A 25,215-nucleotide genomic window follows, 5' to 3' on the forward strand; every position below is an offset into this window, starting at 1 on the left:
AAATAAAATGTTATTTTAATTACATATTTAAATTAAATAAGAAAAGAGTGATTTTCTAAATAATTATTTGAAAATTTGTAGAGATATTTAGAAATTTTAATTTCTGTCGTAATATTTATATATGTTGAAATACTGTTTCTAAAAAAACATAAGTGGTGCAGTGGTAATGAGCAGGAAAAATTAGTCAAGGTTTAGAGTTTAATCTTTTGAGTCAACATCTTTTAATTTCGTTTTATTTAAAAATAATTTAAATTATCAAATGAGAATGGTCGCCAAAGTTCAGTCATTAAATTATTCACAAAAGATTAGTGACTATCACTTTTCCAATCAAAAAATTGGTAGTCACTGAATCGATCGTAAAACGCTATAGTGACCAATTTTTAGGCTTTTTTAGTCTCTAATTTTGTCACTTAAAGTAAATTTTTTAGTAATGCATTTACCAGAAGAAAATTGTAATAAAACGAATATCGTGTCCTTTCCCAATAAGGTGACCGAGGTGTGTATGACATAACTCAGTAGATGTGTCTTTCATTTTATTATTTATGTGTCCCACCTCACCACTATTGTAGCATATAATTTTTTTTCTATTTCTTGACTTGGCACAATAATTCACTGTGACTCTGTCAATAGAAGAACTTCCAAGTTACCTGTCAAAGAACTAAGAAATAATAACTCTTTTCATAGTCCAGCTTAATATCAGTAGCTCCCAATTGATTAATAGTATTTCTTCTAAACTGGCCCAATGACTAGGCCTGGCCCAATCCGCTTCTGCTCCCAGGACGACCCAATAGCCTTAGCCCAGTCACCTAAGGGCAGTAGGAACGCCATCTCCCCAGTCTCATTGTCGGGCTCGCTCCCCCCTCATGTTGATGACAGCTCACCATAGTTGCACTCGGCCAGATTAGCCTCCGCGCCAGCAACAAGGCATACATCATGCTCCCCGTCGAGGAGCAGAGTATTCCAAGCCTGTTAAGCGTCCCTGTCGACCAGGAATGCCCCTCTGACCGGCCAACGGCTAGTTTTAGGCAGTTTCCCAGGATTCCTAAGTTTACTCCTACAATTCTGACAGCCACACGTTTTGGGCCTAGATCCGTGATCCAGACCAAAATGTGGACTAATGGCCAAGCACTGGGGGCATTATATAAACCCTCTCATTTAAAAGGGTCAAGTAACACAATTTCAAACCCTTGAAACACTAAAACATATTTGTGCTCCCACTTACTTGATCGTCGAAGTTCCTTGCAGGTACACCCCCTTTTCTCATCATCACCAACATTGAATGGACGTCTCAGGCCTTTTCGGGTTCTGATCAACAGGTCAGATCAGTGGCGCCGTCTGTGGAAAATTTGCTCTCCCCCTTTTCTCCTCCCCTGCGAACGTAGACCAAAGCAATCTTCAACAATCACATTATGGCCAGTCAACACGACAACCACAATGTCCGTTCCATCATTCACTCTCCCGAGCGCAAGTCCAACATCGATTTCACCAACCCTTTCTTGGAGGATGCAATCCCTCCAAAAAGAGATGGGGAAACCGCCTCTCATTCCCCGGATGACACTCGCGACCTTGCTGTCCAAGATATAGAAATAGGAAGATCCAAGAAAGCCCAAGAAAGCATTCCAAAACGATCTCAACAACTGTCTGTGCCCGCCAACGCCGACCCCCATCTGACCCGCATGTTCGAAGCCATTAACAAGATCAACGCTTTGATCCTCCAACAAAACAAGAGGATTAGAGCCCTAGAAGAAACACGCCTGCTAAGATCTCCCTTCCGGAGACACCGAAGACGTTCTAGAAGTCTTTCTCCTCGGCTCCGAGATCGCCGACCCAACCAAGGGGAACCCGAGGTTCCCGTTGTCAAGAAACATGATCGCAATTCTCACTGACAGAATCAACTATCCCGACATCCAAGAAGAGGGGAAGATTTATCTTCATCAAAACATCATCTTCATAAAACCTATTCTTTCACATCAAATTCAAGTTCACTATTCCGATCATCATCTTGTTCTCACACATAACACTATAAGTATAGTGATGGAAGATTACTTTTTAAGCATTTTTTTAGTTGCAAATGGATCACTCACTGTGAGAGGGGAAGTTAAAGTCAGACCACTATAAAGAGAATAATGATAAGCTCTTACTATTTTTTATTGAAAAAAAAAAAGTATTTGAGATAAACTCTTATTATTATTTTTTTTAAATTATGAATTTCTAAGTATCAGCAATTTAATTATATTTGTAAAAGAAAAAATATTTAACTATCGATGTGAAACTTAACATGTATTTTTTCATCCAACCTCAATAAATTACACTATCGAAAATCTTACTATTGTTAGCATGACATGTTTCTACAAATATAAAATTATTTAATTCGGAATTGATGGTGTTAAAATGAATTTATAAAGAGTTTAGTATAGTAAGTCTTGAAGTATGAATAATGAAGGTAGCATGTGTAACACGAGGATAGCTATCAGCCACTAATTTAAACTACCAAATATCTTTACAACTCTATAACTAACTGATCCAGCAGAGGTAACGAAAGCACCAAAACACCTAAGCAAGAAACCATGAATCACGTTTTATCTCTCATCCTTTCCTTCCTCCTCTTTACTTTCATCACCAATCTTCCATCAAACACCGCTGGTCCTTCTTATCCTACTGATGTATTGGACACTGATGGTGACCTCCTTATCCAAGGTAGCGGATACTACATACAACCAGTAAATGAGAGCGCTTATAGTGGAGGGATATCCCTAGGCAAAACCGCTAATTCAAAATGTCCACTAAATGTCGTACAATCTAGTTTTGAATTTGGCTTTCCAGTTAAGTTCACCATACCAAAAAGCCCCGAGGCTAAGATCTTTACTGGTTATGATGTTGTTATTGAGTTCAGGGACAAACCTCTCTGTGCTAAATCATCAGAATGGTCGGTGTTTGTTGATAACACTACTCAACTGAGATATGTTGGTATTAGTGGTCCTGAAAACGATCATGGTGTTGAAAAAATCAATGGAAAGTTTGTGATAACGGAATATCGATCTGGAAGCAGCTCTTATAGTCTTTTATTTTGTTACAAAATGACTGGTGAATGTGCTCCTCTTGGACTGAACGAGTTCAATTCTGAAGAAGGTTTTTCACGTTTGGTTTTGAAGTCAGTTAATGATTTTCCTGTCGAATTCTTTAATGACGGTGTTGATCCTAATCCTGATGCGGGTGATAAAACTAGTAATATGCGTTAGGTTTAGTTATGTTATAATGAATAAATGGAGTAATTTGTGTTAGTTTTAAACTAATACATAATTACACATTTGCTTTGTTGGAGTTGATCCTGTATTTCATTTTATTGTGTTTTATTTACTCTTGATGTTGCTTAAAATTGGGAGCCACGTTCATTATGCCAAATCCATAATATAGTACACTGCTTCCTCCCTCCGTTATTTATTATAAATCACTCAGTCAAAAAATTATGTATTAATAATTTCTTATTATTCTATTTATTTATTTAATTATTTATTATTATTTACTTCCTTACTAGTTTTTTTAATTAATATCTAAAAATATTCCACTAACTAATTTATATATTTTATTAAATAAAAAATTAAAAAAATAATTCGATTTATTTAATTATTCATTATTATTTACTCCCACTAACTAATTTTTTTAATTAATATCTAAAAATATTCCACTAACTAATTTATATATTTTATTAAATAAAAAATTAAAAAAAAATAAAGTAACACACGTATTGATCCATTACTCATTCAAAATATAAATAAAAATTATTAATAATTAACTAATTACTAAACCCACTCACATCTCAATTACTTAATTCAATAATATCATTAATAATAGTAGTAGTAATTAATCGCAAGTAACTTCTCATGCAAATAAAAATTTAATAGTGTAAAAATGGTTAGATGGTTAAATCCACAATCCACCTCTTCAATTAATCCACACTTCTCAATAACCATAAACCTACCAACCCATAAACCTTCTCACCTCTCAATTAATTAATTTAATAATATCATTAAATAATAGTAGTAATTAATGGCAAATAATTTTTCATGCAAATAAAAAATTAATAGTATATAAATTGTTAGATGGTTAAATCCACAATCCACCTCATCAATTAATCCCAACTTTTCCCCAACCATAATTCTAAACCCACCTCTTCAACTAATCCTCACATATTTAACCTTCTCCCAAATACTATAAACCTACCTCTGTTCCATTTATCCTCATAGTCAATTTCATTAATGAATAGGGTGGATCAAATCCAACTCTCTTCTCACCATTTTTCTTATTTTCAATCTCATTTATTATATTTTCTTAATATTTCTCAATCTCACTTATTATATTTTCTTATTCTTTTTCACCTTTTTTCTATCTCTCCATTTCACTTTATTTATTTTTTTCATTGATTTATGTCATAAACTTATAATGTTGTATGTTCATTTTTTCAAATTTATTACGAATAAATCTATATTCATGTTTGTTTGAAACCATCATGTTTGAACCAAGCATTATTATAACGAAACGGCTTTGGCCCCTAATTAACCCTTCCCGAATTTAACTAGATTGGGCAATGATCCGAAAAATCCCTACTTCCCACTCTTTGATTGATAACATTTCAATCCTCAATAAGATTACTCGATAATAAAAATCGATCCAAATTTTAAAATAAAAATTCATAACACAAATTTTATATCTATAAAATTTAAAAAAAGTTCTATGAAATAAAAAAAAGTTTTGCTTTACTATATTATGCAAATATAATTTATTTTTTTTGAAATATTTCATAAATCCAAACTTTATAAATTCACTGAATCTATCTTGCAAGATGTCCCGGTGGCTCTCATGGGTGATTGGTGCAACGGAGTTTGGATATGGGGGACTTCGGCATCACCCGAAACAGTTGGGTTAGTGTTGCATTAGCAGCGGAGCTGCTGCAGTTGCAACAAGCGGTGTACGCTGCCAGGCCTGTTTCAAACTGCATTGACACTGTATTATGGAATGCAGACGCGAAAGGTATTTTCTCGATGAAAAGCTGCTTTCATATCATCAATTGCATGCACACCCCTTTTGGCCCTTTTGGAAAGTATGACTCGGCGCTTAAAATTGTTTGGAAGATGGATGTGCCGATGAAAATAAAAGCCTTTGAATGGAGGTATTTCATCAATAATCTTCTGACGAGATGTGAGTTATCTTATAGATGTATCTTATCTTATTCTAACTCTTCTTGGGTTTTCTGTTGTGAGAATGAAGAAACTACGACTTATTCGCTTTTCCTATGTTATAATTCGGATTTAATTTGGAAGGATATATCTGAATGGCTTGGTTTCGTTGATTATAAGGCGGGGGATTTTATGGAAAGCTTTTTGAAATGGTTCAAGTTCGGAAAGATAGAGAAAGTTAGAAAGGGAAAGGAAGGAGTGGTGTGGTTGGCGGTTTGATGGACTCTTTGGACGGTGAAAAACAATATCATTTTTAAGGGAGATTCGTGGAATATATCCGACATAGTTTGGGGCGTCAAAGCATTGGTTTGGAGATGGGCTTTTGTTGGCAAAATTACCCAACTCAATTGTAATTTTTACGAGTTTAGTAGAAATCCTCTTTTTTATTTATCGTAAGATGCAATTGGCGTGTAATTCCTCTTGAGTAGTTGCTCGGGGTTTTTTTGTATCAAGTTTTGAGAATTTGGGTTCTCCTATCAATATAATTCTTGCTTACAAAAAAAAATAGATGTTACTTTTGCAAGATTTATCTCATTCTCAATAGAAGAAAAATTTAAACATACGTGGACTTAATATTTTGACAAAAATGATGAAATTGAAGGCAATGAGATAAGGAGATGAGGCTACAATAATAGGGATACGGTTTCTACCGAAGTTCATAGTTGATTGCAAGAATTGAAGTTCCGAGTTTTACAAAGATCGAAGGATTAGAGAGATTAGGGTTCCAATTGAGGGAAAGAAAAGAAACATGTTATTTCATTAGGTTTCAAAATATTTTCTAAATTGGAGAGAGAGGAAACCATTTTTTGTTTCTTTTAGTTTTTGTTTTTTTTTTACTCCTCACTCAAAACGACGTTGTTTTGATGAGTTGAAAAATAAACATAAAAAGATTAACCCACTAGTAGGCTGAGAAATGATATGGTCGAGTCACATCATTTTTATCGGGCCAATCACAACTACAATCTTATGACCTTGCAAGACCATCCTATCCTCTAGTTCTCGGTCTGACCGAGCAATCCAGATTGAGAAGTTCGAAAGGTTTTGAAGTTGAAACAATTTTTTATTTTGATTTAAAAGACACTCTTGTTTGCTTTCTCATTTGAAAAAAATCACAAAGTCTTTCTTTAGAAAAATTTATTTTTGTAGACCTACTACTGTATATTTTGATGTATCTTATTTATGAAGTCAAAATTTACATGTCCTAAATGTCTATTCCATAGCCAAGAAACTTCAATTTTAGCAACTAAACATTCAGTACGATACATTGACACATCAACCAAGTCAAGAAAATAGACGTTATCAACTTTATAAACGTCAAACACAATACTTTTACTTGACTTGTGTTCAATTAAGAAACTCAAGGTATCGAAAACAATATCGTTTGTCATATAATTAACTAATACTAAGTAAATTGTGTTTATGCTATTTAACCAATAAAATACTTTCTAGGGTAATTTTGAAGGGATTTCATACAACCCCTTCTTCTAATATTTTACCTTTTTTCTTGTGTTTATAATTTATGTGACCACTTCTTTGTGATCAAACTTGATAAACATCAAAGTGTCTCCCGTCATGTGTCTTAAACACCTGATATGTAAAAACCACAACCTTTTCGCGGAGGCAAGACATTCCTACCCAAAATCCAACAGGTAATTTAGGTACCCACATAGTGGATCCAGGTTGTTAGTTAAATAACACTTTGGTATCCAGGCCATTGTACCATTAGTAACTTTGACATCCCTGATATAGAAAAGATGCCAAAAACAACCATTATCACCACAATATGACATATTGCTTTAGATGCAATGTACTAAAGTTTCCTAATCAGTTGAATGTCAGACCACTATAGGGTAATTTAATTGGAGATATTTATACCTTCGTTGGTGACAAGTTATCGACCATTCAAAACCCATGTATGTGTTGCATTTAGAGAGCATTAGTTTAAATTATGTTTTCTAGAGGCGATAATATTGGGGATGATCACTCATACAGATGATTGTTTCACTTTTCTCACTGCAAACAGATTACGGACAAAAGAGAAATTAATTGAGATATCTAATCCAAGTACGATGATGGTAAACAATAAAAATAATTGGTTGTTTACAAGCAAAATCAAATACTAGAATGACCTCTTCAAATAAAAGGACATTTTTCTAGAAGAAACCCAAACAGGTGTCCCAATGTCAAATGATTTCACCATTCATTCTCCTCCATTACCTACCCAACAAGAAGTCGGACCTTCAAATGATTATTCGGATTGGAGAGAATTAAGTGAGAAATATTTATTTAGACAGGACCAAGAGTAACATAAACGAAATAAAATAATTCAAGCAATTTATAATTAACATTTATCTCAAGGTCACTTCCCTTTTTCCTTATCACTGAAGGATACCTCTCTTTGACCATGAGTAAGATTTGGGGGATGACCTTCTCCTAACCATTCAGAGTATTACTTTCTCACTAGAGAGTCATTGTTTCACTGGTCACTAGGAGTGACTAGTATATCTACATTGTCGTATATGCCTACCGCAATATTTTTGAGTCTCATGCTTCTATTTTTTCCTTAGCATCTAGTTTAGCATGTTCTTAGCTTCCATTTTAGGTAGTTAGGCTTCCTCAAAAGTGTTTTTGTTTTCTTGACAACTTCTCCAAGATAAGATCCTGACCAGAAAGAGTATACGTATCGGGCGAGTTATTTTAGATCTTTGTTGTAGTCTTTCTTACAGTTTATGTGCTATGTATTTAGAGTTTGCCTCCCATATATTTATCACTTGTTCTATTTTTGCAATCTTATGATATAGGATTTTTCCTACTTGGTGGATTTGGCTAGGAGTAGAAAATGTCTTATAATGATTTGGCATTTCGTGGCTTAGACTTTATAGAAAACCACTAATAATTTTATCTTAACAAGATCTCCAATTGACGAGGAGGCCTTGAAAGATAGGTGTATCTCATTTACCTAAAAATGATTTCTTAGTAGGTCGTCAGTTGTGCTTTTTCTTTCCCTATCTTTCTTGGTAGCTCCACTATATTTCTTATACTTTTGTCCTCCTTATATATATATATATATATATATATATATATATATATATATATATATATATATATATATATATATATATATATATATATAATTATTTTCCATTCAATTTTTTTTACATATCATAAATAAAAATAAGTTTCTATTAATTTCACAAGTTAGGTTTATTTAAGATACAAATTAAACATTTCAATATCATTCTTAAAAAAAGTAAATTCCATCTTTACATCGGATTCATATTAAACGACTCTATAATGTAATATATTTTTAGTAGTATCACTCATGCATCACTATGTATAAAATCCATCTCTTCATTCTTAGGGCGGGTCCCACCAACAAAGTCAAGATTATATAGTATACAAACCATTAACATTGAAGAGAGGAAAGGTAACAATGGCCCAAAGATCCAAAGTTGAATTGTAATTGCAGTATAGAAAAGCCTATTTCCAACTAAGTTTAGTAACATAGCCTTTGCAATATGGTGGGACAAATATTCTGGGGTCACCATAGACTTAACATTTTGTGGAATGCAAATTAGCATATTCACTTGATTGATAAATGCTGAAGAGAGAGTGTTGCACACAAATGAGAATGATAATATTGTTAGTACTATTGCATATTTTAGTACTACCACAAAATCACCATGTGCTCCAAAAACTGATTCTTTGATTGGCTTTTTAACACTATAAGTGCTGCTTATAATTGCTCCTAGACCAGCACATAGGAAAATTGATGTTGTTGACATTAGCGTTGTTCCCATTATTAGGTTTCGAAGACTTTGGACTGCAACGAGGTTGTTCTCAATATCCTGCAAATTTTGGTAAATAATTCAATCTGTAGAACTGAAAAGTAATTATTTTCCTTAATATTTATTTGTGATTATTGGTAAAAACCAAAACAAAACAAAATATATTTTATAATTTGAAGTAGAGGATGTAGTTAAAACGCATATAGCTTAGAGCATGAAGATAATTTAAAAAAAAAAAAAATTGATATCCAATCTTGTGACCGATTAATTCAAATAGATCAATTTCATTGTCTATTTGCGGGGTTCTGATTAAAGTTAGACCAAATCTCTGCATGAAAATAATTATTTGATATGGAACAAAGTAAAAAAAGATTAAAAGAATATTAACAAATTACTAGATGTAAAAAAATTTATATGATATGAACAACAAAATATATTTAAAGTTATGGTCTTATATATGTGTTACCTTCATCATCGCAAGAACCCAAAATCTTCGACCATCTGCATCTCTTCCCAAAGTTGTGGTGAATGGCTGTGTTCGAGTCATATGCCATAACCAGAAATGATATAAAACAAGGATGAGAAATCCACATGGTACAAACATTATATCCATATAATATTTTTCCAACTCAACCATTTTTTTAATTTGAATATGTGATTTTCTTTAGCTGAATGGGCACAATCGGTTATGTGTTTGTGTACATCTATATATATATATTTTTCATCTATTGGTACATTGATAACCTAAGGGTTAGTTTGAAATATTCTCATATTCTATTCATGAAAGGAGTGAGATAAAGACATATAAACAATTATTTATGCTTTCTTTTTTTATTATCCTTTTGAAAACTTTAATTAAATATTTTATAAATTGAATATCTTGTAGCGATACACAAAGATATATTTGACTATTGTTTTTTTAAATATATTTGAGCACCCCTTTGCATGCTTCAAATGATTAGTAAGATTTGTGGTGACATTTGTAAGGCATTTATTCAACTATGTATAAAAAAAATTAGTTATTTTAAAATTTTTTTAAAAAATATGTTATCAAAAAACATTATACCAGGAAATTAAACTTAAATTTCAATATATATATATATATATATATATTTAAAGTTTATTCAAATTTGCTAGTAGAAGTTAAAACTTTCAAATTTAAAAATTGATCATGACCTTCATCATAATAATTATTTAGAAAATTTGACACACAAGAAATGATATTAGATTTTAAATTGTAACATTGAGCTTGATAAAGATATTTTTCATCTTAAACAATTGGTCTATATGACATCTACTTCTTTTAAATGAAACATGTACTCTTCAATTCAAGAGTTTATAATTATTAAATACTTTGAAATCAAATTTCGACTTCCTCCGGCATCTAAAATCATACACGTTAATCGGTGCTTTCCTAGTCATAATTGGTTTAAGTACAACATATATGAATTTTCAAGAGGAAATCCTGAAATATCAACTTGTGGTGACACATTTAAAGATAAATTAGGAAGATTCTTGGAAGCTTTCTCATCTAAGATTAAAGTTTGCATCTATTTTCAAACTGAATTCACTACTACGGAAAAGGGCTACCAAAGCAATTTTTTTGGGCTACTAAAGCGCTTTAAAGCACTGCCAAAGCCAGTGTTGCCGTAGGTAACGAAAGCGCTTTTGAAAGCGCTCTGGTAGCCCCCTCTATAAGAGCGCTTTTTCCAGAAAAGCGCTCTCGTAGCCCCCCCTATAAGAGCATTTTTTCCAGAAAAGCACTCTGGTAGCCCCCCTATGAAATCATGCTTTCTATATTGAATATGCTAATAGAAAGAAAAAAAATCCTTGGCTACAAACTGACTCGATGCTAACTATTCAATCATTTTCAAATTTGAATATTATCACTAGGCATATTTTAATTAAATTCAAGCATACTTTATACAACCTACGCTCTTTAGATTATATCACATTTTCAGAGAGCGAAATGCATCTACAAATAGATTAACCAATGCAAGTTTTTTGTTAACTACGATATTCGGTGGGATTCACTTCATATTTGTACTTATGAAAGTTTTTTAGTAATAGGTTGGGCATGTCCAACTATCGATTTTTTAATTGGTTAGGTTTTATGCCCCTTCATCTTTTTAATTGATTATTTTATGAACTACCTAGATAGATAGAGATAGATAGATAGATAGATAGATAGATAGATAGATAGATAGATATATATATATATATATATATATATATATATATATATAGAGAGAGAGAGAGAGAGAGAGAGAGAGAGTTACACCCGAAGAGTTACATTAGAAGTTACACTTGCTCATAACTTCATCTCGAATAAATATTTTTTAAAATCAACCATTGGATTGAAACATACTATCATATATATCATATCTATAAAGTTTGAGATTAATCTATAATGATTTACTATGTCATTGAATTACCTCAAAATTAACGTTATATGAAAGTTCATTTTGAGGTTAATCTTTGGATATCTGGATGGAATAACAAATCATTAAAGATTATTCTAAAACTTTATAGGTATGATCAATATGATAGTATGTTTCAACCTAACGGTTGATTTTTAAAAATAAATATCCGATGTGAAGTTATTGAGCGAGTGTAACTCATGGTGTAACAATTCGGGTATAATTTGATCTCTCCTCGTATATATATATATATATATATATATATATATATATATATATATATATATATATATATATATATATATATATATATATATATATATATATATATATATATATATATATATATATATATGGGACGTATCAAATGAGAACTTTTGCTATAATGAGAACTGAAGACTTTTAATAATAACCATTGAATTTAAATTAATGACATATTTATTTATTAGTTAGTTCAACAAGATATTTATTTAATATATATTTAAAATATGAGTTGAACAAGATATTTTCTTTGTTTCTAAGACTCAAGCCTAAGAGCTTCTTATAAATATCTCAGAGCCCTAAGATTGAGAGCGGACACTCAATTCACTACGAAAACATGATATATATATATATATATATATATATATATATATATATATATATATATATATATATATATATATATATATATATAGAGAGAGAGAGAGAGAGAGAGAGAGAGAGAGAGAGAGAGAGCGCTTCTCACTATCTACACGTGAGCTTTCTCTAACACCACAAAAACTCTAAAAACCTCTAATAACCCTATGTACCATAACATTGTTCGGCTAGATTGCGACCCACGTGTCCAGCCCCTTTATCCAACATGATAAATTTGGAGGTAGAAACTCAGGCCAACAATGATTTCAGTAATGATGAGGACGCTAGGTAGAAATGCATGCCGCCATGGATGACTTATGTCACCATAACATAATTTTTGAGGATAATGTGTGGATACTCAATTCACTACGAAAACATGATATATATATATATATATATATATATATATATATATATATATATATATAGAGAGAGAGAGAGAGATATATATATATATATATAGAGCTTCTCACTATCCATACGTGAGCTTTCTCTAACACTACAAAAACTCTAAAACCTCTAATAACCCTATACCATAACATTTTTCGGCTAGATTGCGACCCACGTGTTCAACCCCTTTATCCAACATGATAAATTTGGAGGTAGAAACTTTGGCCAACAGTGATTTCAATAATGATGAGGACGCTAGGTAGAAATGCATGCCGCCATGGATGACTTATGTCACCGTAACAGAATTTTTGAGGATAATGCCTTTCACATCCAACAATGACAGAAGGAGGCTATCCCTCTTGAGAAAATTAAAATCCCAGACCTTTGCCTCTCTCTAATGAGATTTTGGGCGCGCCAGTTCCAGAGAACTTTAGTCGCCTTCATTGTCCAAATTTGATTAACGCAACGAGCTTGTTGCCTCCATCAACACGAAAATGAGAATTATTGAAGCCTTTAATTTCTTGAAATTCAAACTTCCCTCTGGCACCTTCAAAGATGAAGCACAAAGTTTATACATGAACCTACCAAGACTCTCAGTCACCAGCTACTAGGAACTTGTGAAGAAACAGGTCCATCATTTTGCAGCAAACTAGCACCAAAAGATGTCTACAACTAACCTCTTCAACTTTCTCCTAGTATATTCTAAATGTTTGAGTGAATATCGCGCCCACTTTAATGAGGCGACTATCAAGGTCATCCACCCCAACAAGGAAATATTTTTGGGAGTGTTTCAAAATGGACCCAGGGAGGAGTGTTATATAAAGGATGAGGAAAGAAAAACTGAGAAAAAGGCATGAGATGTCAAAGAGCAGACTTTTGGTAACCCGGATAACTCGCAGTAGTTGCATAAAATCATTACATCACCCCTGTCAGAGACAGACTGATGTTCAAACGAAATGGGAAACCCGCAAGAGCTTCCTGCATTTGAAAAATATCTACAAGAAGATATGGCTTGAGGTCCTTCATATGGATGACATTCCATACCCGCCAGCCCCGAGGTCTAACGTCATGGGACCTTAACCTATCAGGTGGCTTGAGGTCCTTTCTCCATTTTATTTATTTATAAGTGTAAATTAAATGAACTAACCCTTCAGTTTTTCGATATAACCGAGGGATCAAATAATCATATTTCACTATAAAAGCACTCGTCAAACAGATTTTAACCTAATACTTACTTATATGAAGCTTCCCTAAATTCGCATGCATCATTCTCTTGGATGGATTGCAAGACAGAAAAATCTTCAATGTTTTTCTATCTAGAACAAAAAGTTTTTATGCCCTTGCAATCTATCTCTCATAATGGTTTTGATGATGTTGTTGTTATATTTTTGCACATTTGATAGATTGCAAGTGCAAAAAATCAATTTTGCTTCAAATATTTATTGTACATTTCCTCTCTTGAAACAAACACACTGCTAAAGAAATAGTGAATTTGAATGCAAAGTTCTGACATTCAAGCATCGTTCTTTTAGAAGTTGTAACTCAAGGAGCTTCAACTTACACAAAGAAGAGAGCTTAACCTTGGAAAAGATTTGTTGTAAATAATCTATCTTAATATTCTGTGTAAACAATGTAATATTTAAAATAAAAAATAATTATTCACCTCGGTTTTTATCCAAAACCGAGGTGATATTTTAAAGAAGATTATATTTTACTTTCATTTTCTAGGTAAACTGAGGGGTATAATAATCATATTTTACTATAAAAACACTCATTAAACATATTTTACTCTAATCCTTAATAACATGAAGCCGCCCCAAAAAGAGGAAATATTTATCACCGCTACAACATATCTCTGGGATGGATTACAAGTGCAGAAAATAAAAATACTCATTGGCCCTGGAAACAGATCTCTAGCATCTTGCATGGGACATATAGCATCTAAATCATGATATCATATAAGTTTTATTGCATACAATGTATTTTTAATATTATGTAAAAACAATGTAATTAAAAAAATGCACATTCACATTGGTGATTTATCATGACCAAGGTGATAGTTAAACGTTTTTCTATACTATATACACAGGCCTTAACAAATCTTTGTCATCCATTTAATGATTATCAACGTTTAAAACGCTCCCATGAGTGATTCGCTTGAAACCTAAGAGATATCCATTATAAAAGCATGTCGAATATTGAAATCTAACCTAAATGAAATTGTATATTATGGCACCTTCGATAACTTTTACCGCATGTACATATAACAAAATCTATCGTTAGATTGAAATTTATTTTTATATAGATCATATTGATGAAATTTAACATAAATTAGAAATCATTTGAAATGTGTTAAGTGTAAAATAATCGTAATATTTGTGTATATTTTAGTGGCAATTATCGATTCTTTTGTAATATCCTTTGAATAATCTCCCACTTTGTGTATAAATATGTATGAATTATTTTTAATCGAGTTTTTGTATATATAATATACCGTTTGATAGTTTTTATGTCTTTTGTAGGTATTCATGCATGGTTGGAGCATTGAGTAATAAATGCCAAAGGCTAAGCTTCAAGAATACAATTTTTAGCAATTCATCAAAGAATAAGTCTCTAACCAAAGATGATAAAAATCATCAATTTGATTTATATTTAGGCTTTGTTAGATATATCTTGAATGAGCTTTTTAACGCTTCAAAATGGACGTAAATCGGAGTTACGGTTCTTAAGTTATGGCCGAAACAAGATCTCAAGTTGCAGTAGAGTGGGCTTAGCGGGCTCTGTTCCACTAAGCGGGATGAGCTAGGCAGAATTGTGTATTTAGGGAAAAAACACACATTTTTTAGCTATGGTTTTTGGGTATTTGTTCTCAACTCCATCAACCTTCATTTTTTGGCCTTGAGAGCTTAGAAAACAACAATGGAGTTTGCATATAGATGACCTGAGATCGAATTTCTCATCGATTGAAGTAGACAAATTAAGAAATGTTTGATTCCTCTTATTTTCTTCTCTTTGTAATCTCTATTTGTTGAAGTTTGTATGTAACTTTACCTTGATTATATGTATTTTTATTGCTCTTGGTATTATGTAAAATCTACTTTACAAATCAATATTGATGTTTATCCTTGTTTTTGCTTTGTGCTTGAATTAGAGTTGCTTTAGACATAAACTTCTCAAATCTTGTTCTTGGATGAATATTTGCTAGGTCCTAGACTCTAGAGATGGATTTAGGCTTAGTATTCACTTTGGATATCGTCTCTTAATGTCTCCGTGTTGATTGAGTTGCGCGAGACATCGCCGACAAGATCAAAACTGCCGATATATCACTTTGCGTTAGAGATAACCTTTGTGTGAGTGATACGTGATAATATTGACGAGTGATTTAGATCGAGTACAACTGAGTAGTAAGTGTAACTATTTGATATGGTAGATGAAATGCAAACTTGAGAGTTCTCTACTCTTCGAACAATGTATTCTTTCTTGTTTACATGTTAAATTCCCGCATTTGCCGTTTTTAAATCATTTTAATCGAAACTTAATAACGCAAGAAACTATCGAACAACAATTTAAAATTATTAATCCCTGTGGAGACGATAAGATAACACTAAATAAATATTTACTTTTTGCTGCCGCTTTACTGCTTCAACAACATGTCAATGAGATGGGAAAAAAATGTCATTTGATCATTCTCTTTAACCTATCAAATAATTTCTGATTGGTGTTAAAATTTATAGACTTGATATATATATATATATATATATATATATATATATATATATATATATATATATATATATATATATATATATATATATATATATATATATATATATATATATTACAAAATTACATATTAATAAAATAAAAATCGATTAATTGGAGAACACTACAAAGAGAATTATATCAAATTAAATAACAACAAACATAACCAACCGTAATTTTCTTTTGACTCCAATTGAACCGTAATTAAAACGTCAAGAACTAGAATTGATAAAGTAAAAAGGCAAACTAGATAAAACGTCATTTCGGCGACATAACGGATACGTAAAATTTTATGACTTTGCTTTTGAAAAGAAACATTGCATGAATAGAATTAAGGATCAAGATTTATATTTACATACGTTATCCTTGTCATTTGACACAAATTTGGAAACAGACACTTAAAACATATTTTATTATGTAGTACAATATTTTTTGTTGCAAAACTTTTAAGTTTTATCTTAGTTAGAGACAGAGTTTGAAAAGTTAAAAGATAGACTTATTTAGTCGAAGTCTCATCATTTAATTTTCAGTTTTCATTTTGGTCATTTTAAGTAATAAACGTTACAACTAAGTTCTTTAGCAAAATTTCCGATATCCAAGTTGGTCTGTTCTGCTAATTTGAGTGTGAAAACGTTAAGTTGGATGATCTGGCATGACAACAAGGCTTATTTAGTATTTGTGACTCAGCATATGTATTAAAAAATTGATTTTTTTAAACTACAGGACTTTGTTATCGAAGGTTAAAAACCCCCGCAAATTATTAATAATATGTAAAAAAAATATAACAACTTTTCTCGGATAAGCTTTTTTAAAAAAGTCATTTTACTACTAAAAAATTTGTAAATTCTGGACATATGGAGTCATTCTTGCTTCTGAGAACATTTTTGAAAATTGTTATTCAATATATTCCAACAAAGCCTTATAATGCACCAAATTCCCTTTAAAAAAAGTGACTTAAAATTCATACTATTTTTTTTAAATGCATCACCATCACCAAAAGTAATCATTCCTTTGCTACCATAGTTCTTGATCAAATCCTCAGCTACTTTCAGAAACTCAAAAGCACTTTTTCTTATGCTTCTTCCATTCCCATATGAGGAAGACCAAGCATCAAATTGAAACCGCCTTCTATTGATGTCAATTTCAATTTTTTTTTCATTTTCGAAACCGCCTCCAATAAAAAAGACCATTGAACACCATTTCCAATACAAAAATCTATTATGTGAATTTCATCACAATCTTCCAACATAGAAGCTTCAAGAATAGATGAAATAGCTGCAAAATGAGCAATTTTACCAATTGGATTTCCTTGATAAATTACATTAAATTAACCTCTCTAAATCACTGAAATTCTTCAAAGCTTCAGTGGTTCTCTCAGTAGGCACGCTCTTTTGTTCCATTTTAGGAGGTGTTTCCACAACCAATCAATATTATTCTAAAGAACCTGTACGAGTCATAAACAGATTGAACAAAAATGCAATTAGAAGATAGTCAAAGTTCCAACTAGATCTAGGTTAACGTTTCTCTTGTACAAACCACAACCAACAACTTAGATTAATGTTTTTTCTCCACTAAAAATCCATAAGAAGATAGTCAAAATTCCAACCAGATCTAGATATAAAGAAAATACGATTCGTTGGATTCCTTGCACTCCATGTGTTGAGAAAAAACCAACAATATGATAAGAGAAAAAAAGAGAGATGGATAACACCATATGAATTTGTTGTTGTTGTAGAAAGAAGGATAAGAGAAAAAAGAAGAAGATATATGGAAAAGAGAGGCAATGACTAGGGTTTGAGGATGAGAGAAGAAGGTAACTTCATATAAAAATAATTCTTAATAAATTCTAATAAACAAAATATTCTAAATCAATTAAAATAATTTCATGTTAATCAAATAAATACAGCTGGCATGCCACGTCTACAAAAGTTAACAGATTTTTTCCAAATTTAACAGAAGGGATTAATGTGAGTAACGGAATGTGATTTGAGGGACTCAAAAGTAACATTTATTAAATAAGGGTCTAAAGTGAAATATAAAATTAATTTAAGGGAAAAAAGGATGTATTAAGTCTAAAAGATAACTTCTTAGTCTTATCTAAGAGACTTAAATCTAACACTGACAAAGTTGAATTTTTGTTTGTGCAACTTGGCTTACTACACAAGGCCCTCGAAAATTCGGAACTCCTTATTTTCAAGAAATATGTCTGGCACCTTAACCACTATATCTGGAACCCTTATTTATTTCATAATATTAAAATATCTTTCTCATAATTTACTTATCTTCATTCTTATAGTTTTGTGAATGAATTTACTTTCTGAAAAGTTAGTACAAAAGAAAAATTTGGAAGCTTAAATAAAAATCTGATAGAAATTAAACATATAAAATTAAAGGTAAACGTTTGGATTTTTACCAAATATTTAACTTTCGTCAAATATTTGAGTTTTCCTATGGGAGTTACTCCCCATGATGAAGCTTCAAGGAAGCACTTGAAATCGAAATCCACATGCTGGTGGATGCTCGCGCCAAGAAGGAGAATAAGGTCATTTTTGATGAGTTTCAGTTGTAATTGACCTCTTTGTTGTCAATTAGATCATTTGTAATGTGCTTACTTTGGTAATATTTATTTGCAAACTCAATGAAGGATGAAGAAGAGCTCCACCAACTAAGACTTGGAATCCATAGCCAACTGAGACTTTCGCAGGCATTACAAATGCTTCGAGGTCGGTTAGTACTTCTTCCTCCTTAGGGTCTGCTGGAGGTGTTGGTGCTTTGAATGATCTCCAACACCCTTTGCATGTGTCTGGTCCTTCTGCTATTGTAGAGTTCTTGAGAAACGCGGGTGTTTAACTTATAAGAGGATTGTTCCTATCGGCCCAATATGACCAGACAAGATCATGGGGAGAAACTTTCAATTCTAGCATACTATATACGTGCGCTTTTGCTATTTTGGCCATTGGTGGTATCAGATGTTCGATTGCTTTCATGTCCAACCAGCAACACAAGCAGAAGCAACAGCTAAAGGAAAGTATTTGTAGCTTGACACTTTAACGAGATACATACCTGCAAAAAAAACATAAAGCTTCTTCTTCTCTTACAACGGTGGGAGATGGATTGAGTGCACTCAATCTCCCCAACTCTCTAGTTTACCACCTAACCCTTTTGGTGAGGAGCATATCAATATGAAAGATAAATTCTAGCTTCTACGTGGGCTACTATATCGGCTACGCAGGCGTCCCTGTCTTTGGTTCAAGGAGATCTAAAAAACCACATGCCTTGAAAATGCATCTTTGGCTCAAAGTTTAATTTAATCATTCGCTTATAGTACGACAGTCGTTTCAGAGTACTTGGAGAATGCCTTGCCTAAAGTAGGGCATTTTCACTATCATCTGTGTATTACGATGTAGCAAGTACGGCCAGACCAATTTCTCAAAGAGAGGAATAGTAGCTCCCTTAAGGATTATCGACCCTCTTCCCACACTTTTTTTTGTAATATCATGCACTATAAATAGAGAGTTAAATGAATTAGATGTGGCGTCATTGTTCTTATTTGTTTAAGGCATAAATATTTGATCATGAGTGCTTTACTCCAAACTTTGCATGAACTTACAAGGTCTTCCCACGACTTTTATTGGACACCTCTAGAATCGTGCAAAGCCAAGTGTCGTTACCCCTTCCCCCTCCCCTCCGAGATGAAAACCTGATCCGAGATTGACTATGGCCAACCCACTCCGGCCCCCAAAGTGGGGTGGGTTATTATTTCCATTTTAATGATTTTGCCACTTTTGTGTTTGGGCTTTGCATTGTGGGGTTTTGATTGTAGTAGTCACACACGCGTGACATTTATGACAGTACCCCAAAGTCTCTGTGTTTGGGCTTCGATCGTACACCGAACTAGTCATTATCTTAAATAATCACAAACAAAAAATATTTCGAGATTTTTAAATTTTAATTAGCAATTGGGAGTTCATCTTACACTTACAAAGATGCTAGCCACCGTTTTTACTCCCTTTTTGCATATCATCGGCTAAGCTACTTTTGAGAGGACGGATGTTAATGCTCCTAAGTTTTCCGTTTATGGAGGCTACATTAATTTCCATGGATTTTCTTTACCACTATTCCTATTAGAGTTATCAGTAGATCCTTTTAGCTTCCTCTAGGTAAGCATTAATCGTGACCAGCCTACCTTGAAGGTTGTGGAATTTGAGCTTGAGATGACTGGTGATGCTATCGGTCAAGGGATGCCACGAAGGGTCTTCCAAAAATGCATTTTCAGGCGCTCTTGTAGGGGACCGTTAGGAACTTTGAGTCCACTATTCCAACATCCATCCCTTCTTTTTCACATACCATCAGCTCTAAGTACTCCCAAGGGTAGGTGCTCGTGCCATTAAATGTATGCAGGTCCGATCATTTGTATGACCATAAATTTCTTTCCTAAGGCCCATCTTCTCGAATAGCTCCAAATATACTATATCGTAGGAGCTGACTCCATCAATAAGTATATGTGACACATCAAATTTCCGCTAACTTTATCATTGTCCCGTAGTCCTAATATTGGCATGTATGGAGCTTTAGTTATGGTGCCCATGTCTTTGTTATGGACGATCATCATTTCACCAATATTTCTCTTCATAGTTCACTTTGATGGGGCCCTCGCCCGAGGTTCTCCACCAATAATGGCCGCAATATGCTACTACCTTCCCTTACTGGCTTCTTTATCTATGCCACTAGTTCTTTTACTATTTACTATGACTTCCACAAATTTAGATGAAGATTTATGCTTTGGTGATTCTTCCATGTCTCCCTCGCTACCTTTTATGTATTTATATAGATGGCCTTTCTTTGTTAGCCTTTCAATTCCATCTTTATGCTTGATGCACTTGTTGGTGGAATGGTCGTGGCCCTTGTGGAAGCGATAATATTTGGTCTTGTCAGGTCTAGATGTTTCCCGAACCAGGAAAGGGCTTCTAACCCCGACCTTCGGGAATTCTTTGTTGGTGCACACTTGATATATCTTTTATCCACAAGTTTTTAGAGAGATGTAATTATCTTATCGTAATAGGTTCTACAATCAGATTAATCTTTCCTCCTGTTGGAGACTTTCCCAAATGAGCGGTCGGAGTTTCCATCTATGTTCCTTGACTATTGAAAATCCAGGTATTAAGCTTGTCCTCTAGGTCGATGAAGGGTTGGGCTCTACTTAGTAGTTATTTCACACTATGACCCTCCCTACGATTTAGCTTATACATGAAGGAGATGTATGGTATCATGCCATTCTAAAAAATCCAGTATTTGAGACCCTATTCAGCTCCTTCTATTCCAATTTGTGTGAATCGGTCGATGCACAACTATACGCTCTCATTCTTTCCATGTGGTATACCTATTAGGGAACTTGTCACCACTAGTTGCCTTTTCTAGGCGGTGAAATGAGAATTTAAGCTCTCGCGTAGGTCATCACATGGCTCAATACTCCTATCCCGCAAAGCTTTAAATTAGAGCATGGTTTATTCTATTAGAGTTAGTGCAAATATTTTGCACTTACAAGCGTCACCATCGAGGAGGTAGTTCAAATGGTTATTAACAATTTTTACGTGTTTGTAGGGATATCCATTCCTATCAGACTCATTCAGCTTAAGAGGCTTCTCCATCAATTCAATATCTAACTATCTAGGATGCAAGTGCAAAGATGACACTTTTGTTCATCCATCGCTAGTGGTTTCTCTACCTACTCTTAAGGAGGAACATTGCTAACCCGATCTCCCCCAAGGATCTAAAGAGTAGTCTAATTCCTCTTGCTCTTACCGTGATTTTTTTATTTTGTGATTTTGAAGCTTCATTCCTCCATGACACGATCGGCTCAGGAACGAAAGCTTAGCTTTTCTTTGAAACGATTGCATGCGCGGTGTTTCCATTTGGAGGCGCGTTGTGCAATATTTCTTCTAAGAAAAGAAATGTTTTTTCTCTATCACTCGTGAGTTTTGTTGTCGAATAATGTTATACATGTGTTGAACAACTCACTAACACCTTGTAATCCAAGGTTAGCCTACAATAGTTGGAAACCACACAACATTTATGATTTTAAGGCAGGTGTTCGGACTAGGATTGATGATCAATCATATTGTTGCTGATATCAACTGGGTTAGGGACACTTCAGCAACAATCCTCTCCAAATCAGAATCTAGAGAGAGGGAATGAAGAGAACAGAAAGGAAATCGACACCTGCTATCAGAACATCTTGTCCAAGGAATTGCAAATCCAAGAACTTCAAAACAAAATCTTGAAGACCAAGGAGCGTAAAGAAGAACTTCATCAGCTCGACCAAAATCCGTTGAGCAAAGAAGTCGAAGTGAGAATGCAACATGTCAAAAAGGCCCAAGCCTTAGGAAAAGAGGTTGATAGGCTTACCTCCTTCAAATCCCTATGTGAAAAGCGTCTGATGTTGCAGAGAACGAAATAGGACAAGATGAAGGCTTCACTCCCTTTCTAAATTCACATTTGAAATTATACCCTTGCTTTTTTTATTGTACTGAATTATGGCCTTTCAAGGCCTTTTTGTAATGACTAAAGCCATTTTTGGCAAAATTTAAACTTCTTTATTTGCCAATGTTGGCTTCGATTATTATATGCGTATTATTCTTGCAATATTTTAATCTCTTCAAGTGTAGGTCTATATTTTTTCAAATATTTTCCATTCACTCTTATGATTCTTTTATCTTCATTTAATTCTTCGATTTCATATGCACCATTGGAAAAAACTTTGATAACTTGGAAAGGACATTCCCACTTAGGGGACCATTTACCCATGGTCATATTCTTTCGATCTATAGGCAAAATAACTTTCCAAACCAAATCATCATTCGGAAATGATTTAACTTTAACTTTCATGTTAGAAGCCTTTTCCACTTTCTTTTTCGGCCTTCTCAGAAACTCTAAGGAATTTAATATTTCCTCATCTAAATCAACTAATTCATTCAAAATCATATTCCAATGATTCTCATATGGAATCGTACGGCATCTTTGAATCTTCATCGTTTGCAGATATATTTCGACTGGTAAAACTGCGTCATGCCCATACATTAGCCGAAAAGGTGTAGTAGTTATGGCTTATTTGGTCTAATGTTTTGTGCCAATTATTTGGATTTTTCCCTACATGCTTTTTTATTAAGCCAATTATCACTTTATTTTCCGCTTCGACTTGGCCATTTTCTTGGGCATAAAAGGGTGTAGATGTTAACAATTTGAATCCCATTTCATTAGCATACTCCCGTACCTTTCGACCAGTAAAAACAAATCCTGGGTCGGTTGTAATAGTCTCTGGGATTCCCAATTTATAGATGATGTGCTTCTGGATGAATTCGATCAACGCCTCTTGATCGACAGAAGCCAATCGTATCGCCTCAACCCATTTGGTAAAATAATCAATACCTACCAAGATATACCGTTGTCTTCTCAACAAAGTTGGTCAAATTTCTCCAACTATGTCTAAGGCCCAACCTCTTAAAGGCCAAGGTTTCAATATCGAATGTAATTCTCTTGCAGGGACATGTTGTACTCCTGCATGCATTTGGCACCCCTGACACCCCTTGGCAAACTCTATGCAATCTTTAAGCATTGTGGGCCAATATAATCCTCGTCGAAATAGAAACCATTTCATTTTATGGCCTACTTGATGCGCCCCACATGCCCCACTATGGACACTAGAGAGGGTTAAATATGCCTCGGACTCACTAAGACACTTAAGGAAAACTCTCTCAGGTGTCTTTTAAATAACTCATTACTCATAAGAACAAAACTTAAAGCACGGTACCTGATTTTTCGTTCGACGGAAATCGTTGTATTTTTTAAATATTCTACTATTGGCTTTCTCCAATCTGTTAGAACAAGATTTGTTCTGATCAATGTTCTTAGTTTTGATGATAACAATGTATATGAATTTTGCTTGAGATAATGTGGTACTCTAATCCTATGTAATTTCCATTTCAGGAAATATATAAAGAGTATGCACAAAATCAGCGCAAGAAGCACTGACTCAGAAGGTTCAAGTATGCAACATCAGAACATGCTCTCGCAAGACATCAGAAGATGGTCAAGCAGAATCAGAACATGGTCTATTGAAGCATCAGAAGAACTTGAGATCATAAGCAGAAGCACTGAAGTTCTCATGGTATCACGCTAGAAGCACTTCAAGGTCAGAAGACAAGAAGATGCTCTGCACCAAGCTGTTTGACTTTGATGATATTCAAACGTTGTTTATACAAACATCAGATCAGAAGCAAGTACAAGATGGCAGGCTACGCTGACTGACAAAAGGAACGTTAGAAGCTATTAAAGGCAACGTCAGTAGACACAGCAAAAGCAAGGCTCGAGGTAGTTGACAAAAGAGTGAAACATTAAATGCAATGTTGTACGGATCACGCAACGCATTAAATGCTCCCAACGGTCATCTTCTCAAACGCCTATAAATAGAAGTTCTGATGAGAAGCTGAATACAACACTTTGCGCAAACATACAGAAACGCTGTCAAATTCTAAAAGCTCTCAAACTTCATCTTCAACCTCACTTCATTACTGTTGTAATATCTTAGTGAGATTAAGCTTAAACTTAAGAGAAAAATCACAGTTGTGATAATAGCTTATTAAGAAGCATTGTAACTCTTATAAGAATTTGTTTACATTCATTTGTAAGAACTAGAGGAGATCAAGTTGTGATCGGATTCTCTAGAAAGTCTTAGAGGGTATCTAAGCATTGTGTTCCTAGAGTGATCAGGTTGTGATCAGAATACTCTAGAAGACTTAGAGGTTATCTAAGTGGAAAACCATTGTAATCTTGTGTGATTAGTGGATTAAATCCTCAGGTGAGGTAAATCACTCCAAGGGGGTGGACTGGAGTAGTTTAGTTAACAACGAACCAGGATAAAAATCATTGTGCAAATTGTTTTTATCTTAAGAGTTTTAAATCTACACTTATTCAAACCCCCCCCCCCCCCTTTCTAAGTGTTTTTCT

The 25,215-nt window shown here is 33.6% G+C and overlaps 2 protein-coding genes across 2 annotated transcripts; one reads left to right on the forward strand and one right to left on the reverse strand.

Moving 5' to 3' along the window:
- The first annotated feature begins 2,533 nt into the window (after positions 1 to 2,533).
- Positions 2,534 to 3,523, forward strand: LOC131627538 (kunitz-type trypsin inhibitor-like 2 protein). Its single transcript, XM_058898381.1, has one exon. The coding sequence runs from the start codon at positions 2,568 to 2,570 to the stop codon at positions 3,237 to 3,239; it is 672 nt and encodes a 223-aa protein (XP_058754364.1). The 5' UTR covers positions 2,534 to 2,567; the 3' UTR covers positions 3,240 to 3,523.
- A 4,876-nt stretch (positions 3,524 to 8,399) lies between these two features.
- LOC131627539 (uncharacterized) lies at positions 8,400 to 9,714 on the reverse strand. The gene is made up of 2 exons (XM_058898382.1): positions 9,489 to 9,714; positions 8,400 to 9,082 (listed from the first exon to the last, which is right to left on the reverse strand). Exons 1-2 carry the CDS (start codon positions 9,657 to 9,659, stop codon positions 8,555 to 8,557), a joined length of 699 nt encoding a protein of 232 aa, XP_058754365.1. The 5' UTR covers positions 9,660 to 9,714; the 3' UTR covers positions 8,400 to 8,554.
- Between the last annotated feature and the right edge of the window lie 15,501 nt (positions 9,715 to 25,215).

The sequence above is a fragment of the Vicia villosa genome, unplaced genomic scaffold (genome assembly GCF_029867415.1).
Source record: "Vicia villosa cultivar HV-30 ecotype Madison, WI unplaced genomic scaffold, Vvil1.0 ctg.000366F_1_1, whole genome shotgun sequence".
NCBI lineage: Eukaryota > Viridiplantae > Streptophyta > Magnoliopsida > Fabales > Fabaceae > Vicia > Vicia villosa.

Bases quoted from the DNA above. Each gene is read 5' to 3' on its own strand.
- LOC131627538 (XM_058898381.1), top strand. From the start codon at position 2,568: ATGAATCACGTTTTATCTCTCATCCTTTCCTTCCTCCTCTTTACTTTC.
- LOC131627539 (XM_058898382.1), bottom strand. From the start codon at position 9,659: ATGGTTGAGTTGGAAAAATATTATATGGATATAATGTTTGTACCATGT. The intron at 9,083-9,488 runs GTAACACATATA...CAAAATTTGCAG, and splicing joins GGGTTCTTGCGATGATGAAG to GATATTGAGAACAACCTCGT.